General features: G+C 37.3%; 1 protein-coding gene across 6 annotated transcripts; it reads left to right on the top strand.

Annotated features, from left to right (window-relative positions):
• The first annotated feature begins 1,292 nt into the window (after nt 1–1,292).
• On the top strand, nt 1,293–6,667 carry cremb (cAMP responsive element modulator b). 6 transcript variants are annotated; one of them, XR_014117062.1, is made up of 4 exons: nt 2,064–2,099; nt 3,381–3,422; nt 3,909–4,026; nt 5,717–5,735. XR_014117062.1 is itself a non-coding variant. In XM_081696895.1 (3 exons), the coding sequence occupies exons 1-3, from the start codon at nt 2,069–2,071 to the stop codon at nt 6,258–6,260; spliced, it is 294 nt and encodes a 97-aa protein (XP_081553021.1). In that variant the 5' UTR covers nt 1,293–2,068; the 3' UTR covers nt 6,261–6,667. The 6 variants fall into 6 exon arrangements, 4 of the variants coding, with proteins under 4 accessions (XP_081553021.1, XP_081553020.1, XP_081553019.1 ...); XM_081696895.1 differs by lacking the exons at nt 3,381–3,422; nt 5,717–5,735 and adding an exon at nt 6,116–6,667 and having other exon boundaries at nt 1,293–2,099; XM_081696894.1 differs by lacking the exon at nt 3,381–3,422 and having other exon boundaries at nt 1,293–2,099; nt 5,717–6,667.
• Nucleotides 6,668–10,178: the final 3,511 nt, after the last annotated feature.

Raw genomic sequence — 10,178 nt, 5'->3', positions numbered from 1 at the left:
CAGGTCTGGACTCTGTGGTGGCCAATCCATGTGTGAAAATGATGTCTCATGCTCCATGAACCACTCTTTCACAATTTGAACCCGTTGAATCCTGGCATTGTCATCTTGGAATGTCATTGCTGTGCCATCAGGGAAAAAAAAATCCATTGAGGGAATAACCTGGTCATTCAGTATATTCCGGTAGTCAGCTGACCTCATTCTTTGGGCACGTAATGTTGCTGAACCTAGACCTGACCAACTGCAGCAACCCCAGATCATAGCACTTCCCCCACAGGCTTGTACGGTATGCACTAAGTATGATGGGTGCATCACTTCAGCTGCCTCTCTTCTTACCCTGATGCACCCATAACTCTAGAACAGGGTAAATCTGGACTCATCAGACCACATGACCTTCTTCCATTGCTCCAGAGTCCAATCTTTAAGATCCCTAGCAAATTGAAGCTGTTTTTGCCGGTTAGCCTCACTGACAGGTGGTTTTCTTAAGGCTGCACAACTGTTCAGTCCCAATCCCTTGAGTTCCCTTCACATTGTGCATGTGGAAATGCTCTTACTTTCACTATTAAACATATCCCTGAGTTCTACTGTTGTTTTTGTACTATTTGATCTAACTACACGTTTAAGTGATTGCCGATAACGATCATTTAAGATTTTTTTCCGACCACATTCCTTCCTCGAAGATGTTTCCCCATTGTCCTTCCACTTTTTAATAATGCATTGGACAGTTCTTAACCTGATTTTAGTAGTTTCAACAGTCTCCTTAGATGTTTTCTCTGCTTGATGCATGCCAATAATTTGACCCTTCTGAATAATAACATCTTTTTCACGACCACAGGATGTGTCTTTCGACATGGTTGTTTAATAAATGAGAAGCTACTCACTGCATCAGTTAGGGTTAAATAACTTGTTGCCAGCTGAAACATGATCACTCATGCAGTAATTACCCTCTTACCTATTTGCTTAGTTAAATCTAGGTGGTGACCTATTTTTGGCCAGGCAGTGTATATTTAACCCTATGTAACTGTAAAGATTTTGAAACTATATTTCTCACATACTAAACAATATATAATTGTAAAGATTCTGAGTTTATTTGTTGGCCTTCAACTCTGAAGGTGGCGTGCAGCTTGGCAGCAGTCAGCAGGGGTATCAAACATTTACTATGTCCACTTCAGGAGCCCCACAGGCTAGTGCTACAATTGTTCAATACTCTGCTCAATCTGGAGGTGGGACTCAGCAATACTATGTGCCTGCCAGCAAGATGGTAGTCCAAGGTAAGGGTTAATTTGATCATATCAAGCAATAATTTAAGGTTAGATTATATTTGAAACTGTACCTAAAATTTCAGTTAAAAATGTATGACAACTTTCTGGTCACACGTTTTTATTACAAAAAACGTGAAATTGATGTTTCTATGTGTGTTTATTAATAAGGTGTAAAATCAGGAAAAATACTGCTTGGGGGTGTATTTTGTTGTTATGCCCTTGGAGACCCTAAACCTACATGTTTGTTTATTTTTTTAGACTAAGGGAATATACATTGACATTTAAATATTTGTAAAAGTTGTACACAAAAGTTGGGAAACAAGTAAATGAAAACATTCATTTTCTTACAACAATGTATTATTAGAATCATGTTTGTTATCCCCATGTTGTGGTCATGGGTGGTTTGTGAAAATTGGTGCATTTCATGAGAAATGAGGCTTTTTTGTAAGAGCCTAAAATGTACACATTGTAAGTCTAGTAAACAGTTTAGGCAAAAAAACCTTCTCCACTTCAAAACCATAGAACTTTATCTTTCTACTGTTACATTTCTACTGTGTTTGGAAGATCTGTGTTAGATTTTGGTATCTGCTGCATTCTACAATGCTTCTTGATTGATACACAACTAAGAGTGGCCTGCTGAAATGCAGAAGAAGATGAGAGGCAGGGATGACTTCGATATCCTGTGTTATTGACATCAGGAGGCTAGTGATGTCATAGTGATGTCAATAGCTTTAATTGGAATTGCACACATAGCTAGTGGTTTGGACAGCATTACATATTGAAAGCAGAGGGAAAAACAGTCTCTACACATGGCTGTGATTGGAGAGGAGACAGAGCCAGGTATGTTTTTTTGCTGATCTGCTTTAAATGTTAACATGTGAATAACGCAATAGTAAATCATATTTTAACATAAAAGTACAGCCAAGAGTAAAATGTAGGATTCTTGATTGAATTACCTCATTTTTCAATAGATATAATGAGGGCTTTCTAACAAATAAATAAGAACTTACCAGGTGTGGATAAAACAGTCATATAAAAATTTGACAAGTTTCCATCTTTCGTAGAGGAATTTATTTGAAATGGTGAATAGCCTTTGATTTCTGTTTTGAGGCAGAGAAGAGTTGTATATTAGTAACTAAAATATGTATCTGTAGCCTATATTTTAAAACTTAAAGTTAAATGCTTGAAATAATTTCATAGCAGTGGTTTCTTGCCTGCTCAGTTGTCTCTTTAGCCCTGCTCTCTGTGCACTGCCTTCCCCTTCTCTCTTTGCCTTGCCTTCTCTCTCTCTCTCTCTCTCTCTCTCTCTCTCTCTCTCTCTCTCTCTCTCTCTCTCTCTCTCACACTCACTCACTCACTCACTCACTCACTCACTGTGCAATGCTTGAATGCACTGCCCACTCAGTCTGGCTGGCTGATGTCATTATGTTTCCTGGAATTGTACACCAGCAGGGAAATGTAAATGCTGAACAGCAAATAAGATGTACATTGACGTCAGTTCAGAGTCATACTGTGATTACAGGCAGTTCTTTTTGTGAGAGAAAGACATTGCCAGATTAATCACCTGTTAGGTAATACTGTTGCTACCTCAGTGAGAGAGAGCTCTCCACAGGGAGAGAGCCCTTTGAAATTTTAATCATATCTTGAGAAAATAAAAAAATACTTAAGAATTTGAATCAGTTGTTTTCCTCTGTGTACCTTTGTGCTGTTTCTGATTTGCCTCATCTAGTATTGAATAGGGAAAAACTTTGGCTGTTAAAAGTAACTGAACTCATGGTGGGAAGGTTGCTATGCTCCTTTGGTCTTCTATAAACATGTCAGCATTCTCAGTAGTGTGTAATCCATTTAACTACTATAATCTTTTTTAATCCACAGCTAAAATATCTTATTCATACATTTATTCAGCAATCATACAATGTCCAAAATGTCAGCCTACTATTTGAGAGCACTGCAGTGTAACCTCTTATCCTTATTTTATCCAGGTATTTGGTCTTTTTTCCCCACAATAAGGATTAAACATTTTTTATGATTGTATTTTCATTGATGGTAGTCTATACTTTCTTGATGGAGATAGAATATTAGAATGTCTTTATGTAGCTGTACCATCATTTTATGCAATAGAGAGATGATTCTATGCAAGAATCAACCTCTTGACTTCAAATGGTAAGAAAGTCTTATTGCTCTGCATCAATTTATAGTGACCCAGAAAGAACACTTTGATTTAACTGGCATGGTCAGTGCTTTTGGGTACTTTACTATGTAGTGAATAAGATATGAATATTGGAACTGACAAGATTAAAATTAATATATACAATGTAATATCACCTAAAGACCATTGAAGGTGTGGCACTGTGACTTTGTATAGTTTTATTGTTATATTAACAAATACATACAAATACAAATACATCCTAGTTCCAGGAAATTTCCAGTAAGTTTTCCTTAGTCAAATTAAAAAGATGTTGTTATGATCGAAGGAATGGCTTCCCTCTCAAGATACTAAATTTACATGTAATTCTATCATTAATACATGTGAGGACATGTATTCAGGTATAAATATGAATCAATCGGAAGACCATTTGAATAGTGATAAATGACCTACAATGCATGTACTTTCCTTCTTTGTGTATACATGGGTATGTGTTACTCTAGCTGCTACAGGTCTCCCACAGAGTGTAGTGATGGCCAGCACTCCAGCCTCCTTGCAAAGCCCTCAGCAGCTAGCTGAGGAGGTGTCACGTAAGAGGGAGCTCCGGCTGATGAAGAACAGGTAGCATACTTGCTCCATTCCTATACTTAATCTACTGAAAAGCATATCATCATATGCAGAAAAAATGTACACAATATTACTTGTACCTAATCTTCTGTTTGCATAATATAAAATGCAGGTTGTGATCTTAACTTATATTTTACATGCCCCGAATTGTATTTCGCTATCCCTGCCAGCGAATGTTAACATAAACTCTCGCAGTTACTCTTCTCATTTTTAAAGATGTTTGCACTGGTACAAACATCAAAATCTTGTAATGTTTTCTTTCATTAATCAATTTTTTGCTTCATGATGCTTGAAAAAGCCAATGTGCTCTTCTTTAACTTTTGTCATATTTCCTTGCAAAATTTCCAAATGTTTCTGAACTAGATACTAAACGTATTTCCTGGTGTAGTCATGTTGCTTTGATCATTTTAAGTAGTTAAATGCATATCCATGAAATTGGTGTAGTCTAATATCAGTGGATTATTGAAGCAGCGTGATATGGATTTGAATCATTGTAAGTATCAAAACAAAAAATAGTTTATTAGTTCATATTCCCTTAGGATGATAATTTGAAGCTATCTGTATTCACTGTATGTGAAATTATACTTTTATAGCTTGTGCCAATTCTTTTAGGAGGAATCTTTTAGGATGTGATTTGCCACAAAGGTTTTGTCAAATTTCCATAAACAGTTTTGTCAATTATGCAAATTTATTTTTCATTTATTTATTGCTATTGTAATTCTTAAAGGATTACCTGTGTCATGGATGGATGGATGGATGGATGGATGGATGGACATTTCATATTCTAAGTAAAACTAAATTAGAATTTGATGAAACATTCATATTAAGTTTATTTATAATATTAATTTTAATTAACATCCTGACCATGTGGTTGAATCGTCATTTTGCACGTTACTTATTTTTGGCACACAGAGTGGAAACATCCTCCTCAGTCAAGAAAGCTGCTAAAAAGTACAGTATTGTCAAATTGTACTCTTTACCAAGTAACCCAAATGCAGCCATTAATTTAATTTTGTTAGCTTCAATGTCTTATTTTCAAAATATAATGTAGCAGGAAAGTTGTTTGCTTTTCTTTTTTTTTTTTGCAGAATCATTGTATGATTTGGTGTTGACAGAAGCCAGATCTAAACAGGCAGTGAAATTGTAGTGCTATCAGTCCAGTGCTTTTTGATAACTATGCTGGTCAGAATCACAAAGGGTATATCCTAGTCATCTGAGAATAATCAGAGTCCCAGTATGGCTTTGCTAAAATGGTAAACTTTAATAAAATGGATAAATATATAATATTTCCCCTTGTAGCACAAAAGCCAATGTGGTATAGATTAAGCAAACTGAGTACACGGGTTTTCAACTAGAAAGGCTTGCAATGCAGTTGCACTTTACAAAACCAGATAAATTAGCTAGTTTGGCTGTACCTTAGTACAGTTAATTTAATGCTATAATTGTATATTAAAAGTAGGTGGAGAAAAAATGTAATTTTTAAAAATACGTTTTTATAAAAGTGTCTATTACAATAAATATGACCTTCACATTCCCTTTCATGCAATTTGCTCTACTTGCTTGTGTAGCACATAGCTTGATTGGCGTGCCAAATGCCTAGTATTTTTCTGATTTGGCTGAAGTGGCTGTTGAAGTCAAAGCAGATTTGATAATGCTCACAGAGCGTCTTTGTTGTCGCTTCCAGGGAAGCTGCCCGGGAATGCCGTCGGAAGAAGAAAGAGTATGTCAAATGTCTTGAAAATCGGGTCGCTGTGCTTGAAAATCAAAACAAGACTCTCATCGAAGAACTCAAGGCCCTAAAAGACCTTTACTGTCACAAAATTGAATAGTGGAAGGCCATCTGAGGCCAAACATTAAAGAGACTGCTATTTACAGCTTACTGCAAGCATCTGGGCAAAAGTGTTTCTTACGTATTGTGTAGCCACAGCTTGCAATGGCCAGCAAAGGCCACAATTGCCTCACCTGTGTAATTCCGCGTGTTAATGATGCCTGCGTCTTTTGGTGGTGTTAGAAAGCTTATTTCCTACACTGTTCTGGAGCCAGTGAATGCGGTATGTTGCCTTTGTCACTTGTGCTTTTGCAGGAAGGCGGCTAAAGAGTGTCGCCGCAGGAAGAGAGAGTATGTACGGTGCCTAGAGACCCGACTTACTATGCTGGAGGTGCAGAACAAGAAGCTTATCGATGAGCTAAATTACCTGAAGGAAATCTATTCTGGAATTTCCAGTTAGGTGTAGTGCAGTGGTGCACCACATCTCAGCACATCTCATGGCTTTACCGCCATTATTTTTATTCAAACATTTTTCTGGAGGTGGTTTAAAGTTATTTTGTGAAAAATTACTTTAGACCAGCACACGAATGCCAACAAAGATTTTTTGACAAAACTTTTAATTGGTTTTAAATTGTTACTGTTTACATTCTATATGCTACTTTCAATGTTAAAAGGTACACGTTCTTAAAGAAGCTTTGTCATTTGAGTCAGCCTACATAGATCTAAATATATTTGAAGTAAAAATTGAAATTAAATATAGAAGTCATAAGAATGTTTGAGTATTTGTAGTGAACCTCTGAGTAAATATATTTTTGGATTGTTTTCTTTCTCTTTTTTGGCTCAATACTGCAACTGGCACAATTTTTGGCATCCTCTTCCATCCCTATGTAATAGGGAAAGACTGGTTGTTTATATTAGAACAGAAGTATCCTATAAATTGTGAAAGGTATCACAAGCCTTGGGATATTGTTGTTACTAACAATATTTATGTATAATATTTTTGTGTTGAATACCTCATTCTTTGCCTTGCATATGGTAACAATGATTACAGAGCATGCAGCAAAGTGTGATACAACTAGGTAGTAACGTTATACCCGATGATATCTGTCTGGCCAGTTTCGAGCTACCTCAAATTCTAGCCTTTGTATGTACATGTGAAACCTCATGTATAAATTATGCAGCATGACAGTCATGGCCAAAAGTTGAGACTGAAACGATTTTTGGTTTTCACAAAGTTTATTGCCTCAGTTTTTTAGATCCTTTTGTCAGATGTTTATATGGTATAGTGAAGTACAATTATAAGCATTTCATACATTTTTGACAAATACATCCAGTTGAAGCAAAGACTTAATTTTTAGTGTTGACCCTTCTTAGTTAAGACTTCTGAAATTCACCTTGGCATGCTGGATATCAGCTTCTGGGCAAAATCTTGACTGATGGCAACCCATTCATGCCTAATCAGTGCTTGGAGTTGATCAAAGTTTTTGTGTTTTTGTTTGTCCACCATCTTTTTGAGGAGTGACCACAGGTTCTTAATGGAATTGAGATCTGGGGAGTTTCATGGCCATGGACCCAAAATTTAAATGTTTTGTTCACCGAGCCACTAGGTTATCACTTTTGCCTTGTGACATGGTGCTCAATTGTGCTGGAAAAAGCATTGTTCATCACCAAATTACTCCTGGATCATTGGGAGAAGTTGCTCTTAGAGGATGTTTTGATACCATTCCTTATTCATGTTCTTAGGCAAGATTGTGAGCAAACCCAAACGTGAATGGTCTCAGGATGCCTCACTGTTAGCATGACACATGACTCATGGTAGTACTCACCTTTCTTCTCCAGACAGTCATTGGTCCAGATGTCCCAAACAGTCTGAAGCAGGGGGCTTCATCAGAGAAAATAATTTTACCCCAGTCCTCTGCAGTCCAATCCCTATATTTTCTGTAGAATTTCAGTCTGTCTTTTTTTTTTTATGATTAAGTTAATTTTTATGGCAAGGAATGACTTTGTAATCAATAGCAATTCATCTGATCACTCTTCACAATCCAGAGTTAATGCAAATTGCCGCCACAAAAACTGAAGCTGCCAACTTTGTGAAAACCAAAATTTGTGCTAGTCTCATCTTTTGCTTACAACTGTAAGAACCATCAAAAACACCATATTTTACGCCGATTACATGTCAGTTGAAACGGCGCTTTGGCTTGCTCATGAGCTTGCCCATGTATCATTCAGTTCAAATGTACTTGTATAGTACTTTTCATTACAAACTAGCTGTACAGAGTGCACTTACAAGGCAACATTAGAGGAAGAAAAAAAAAACCTAAACCTTTCAGATCATCAAGAAACCTTGTATCCCATCCTCTGCTAGACACCAGATAGCAGAAGCAATCCAAAAAAGCAAATGGGAGATAGGAACTAATTTAAGAAAAGATGGAACATACAGTAATTAGTAACGTATTAGGAAAGACAGATAGATAGCATGCTTAGTCATTAAACAGAAATCTTAAGATTAATCAGAGGAGACCACTGAGTAATGTGTGAGCATCTAGTAATGTGAGGTCACCTAAAAAGAGTGACAATAAGAATTAAGTCTATCACATATGTCAGAGAATGAAACAGCTGTAGTTGGAGTGCACACAGTCACCAAAGCAGACAGAATAAAAGTTGCTGCTGCTGCTGGTCTAATTAGTAAAATATGCAGCCCAATCTTTTGGTCTCTTCAGCAGGTTGAATGATCATACAGGTGAGGCCTTTGTTTTCAAGCACAGCAGAAGTGTCTCTGACATGCAGGTGACTCCACTGTGGTAGGGACTAACCTGACCAAGAACACCTGTGAACAGCACATAGAATGGGAGACAAACAGAAAAACAAAATGAGGGACACAACCCCCCCCCCCCCCCAAAAAAAACCCAAACACCATTCTTTAAAAAAAATCCAGTGTAATTTTATAATTTAAAAAAAAACAGACAAGCCAAATGAATGAGGAAAGGACATATTATATAGATTCTCTCAAACTTCACAAGGCCTGTGCCAATAATTTAATTTTAAGATGATTATTGTCATAGATAATTACACATTTTCCCCTCTTAAAATCCGTATAGAACAGATAAAGAACAAGGCCATTTCTTACTAGCCATCTTCTTAGATGGGAATACTCAGCAGCTTCCATTTGAAGACAGACACTGCTCAAATTTGCATAAATAACCAAATAAACTCAGAAGCTTTGTGACCAGGCAGTTCCTGAAACTTTGAGAGACAGGGGGTCCCGACTGCCCAGTGCTAGACTTGGAGCAAGGACACAAGTGTACAAAACAGGGATACTCCAAGACCAATAGCGCTGTTATCCATATTCGCTGTTTGGCATCCCTCGAGTTTGTTGCGATAACAACTTCCCCTTTCATTCAGTTTTAACCAGAACAAAAGTCTGAAGTCAGTAGCCGCTACAACGACACTACCAACCACACATCTAGCTAGCTAAGCAACAAGCTCGACACAAACGTGCATTTGTTCCTGCAAGATAAACATAGATAACGCTAGAAACAACTCATTACTGGCCAACTGCAGCTACCTTTGGGTGAGCTTTGTTTTGCAGCCAGTTATCAGTATTTTACCAGTTTAAAGGACTGGGCGATTATCTCGTTTAAAATGACCCTTACCTCGTTAATTTGGATTGAATTACATCGGTTCATGGATTGTCGAGTGCTGTCATTCTGTCCATCTACGAGGCAAAATAAAATTCTTCCTCGCCTGTAGGAAATGTTGCTAGCTAACTAGTTTGCCAATTGCCTAGTTAAACTAATTGTCCATTTAAAGTACGATGTCCGACGTATCTAAACATGGTCACTACTGCGAGGTCTACTACACTTGTCGTTAGCTAGTTAACTAACCTAGGTAGCCAAGTGTCGATTTAAAGTACTTGCCCATTTAAACTACGATGTCCGACGTATCTAACCATAGTCACTACTGCTAGGTCTACTAAACTTCTAGCCAGCTAGCTAACAAGTGTATGAATAAATAAATTCTTGAGTGAATTATCACATGTGTAAATCACAAAAACAAACAAACTTGAGCACTGGTTCATCAGACAATTAAGAGCTCTAGTGAACTAGTCTGGTCTGACCTTGTTCGTGAGTGATTGGGTAAAGAAAGTGCAAGTCTATTTGCTGTCAAACCCAATAGGCAGAGCTCATTATCATATTATAAAACGGTGTTTTAAACGTTGTGAGCACGCCAAAACGGCATAAAAACAGCGTTTTGGAGCACTTAAAGTGGCGCTTCTTATGGCATTTCAACTGACATGTAAATGGCGTAAAATACGGCTGTATAAAAACAATATTTTGCGGCGTGAAAGCGTCCAAAACGCCGCTTTTCCCAGCGTTTT

Source organism: Electrophorus electricus, chromosome 14, assembly GCF_041902795.1.
Source record: "Electrophorus electricus isolate QZ-2024a chromosome 14, ASM4190279v1, whole genome shotgun sequence".
Taxonomy (NCBI): domain Eukaryota; kingdom Metazoa; phylum Chordata; class Actinopteri; order Gymnotiformes; family Gymnotidae; genus Electrophorus; species Electrophorus electricus.
Note: the sequence above shows the minus strand (reverse complement) of the source record. Positions and strands in the feature narration are given on the sequence as shown.

Coding starts and splice junctions, on each gene's coding strand:
- cremb (XM_081696893.1), top strand. CDS start 3,860: ATGCATGTACTTTCCTTCTTTGTGTATACATGGGTATGTGTTACTCTA. Junction 4,027..5,716: donor CTCCGGCTGATGAAGAACAG/GTAGCATACTTG, acceptor TGTCGCTTCCAG/GGAAGCTGCCCGGGAATGCC.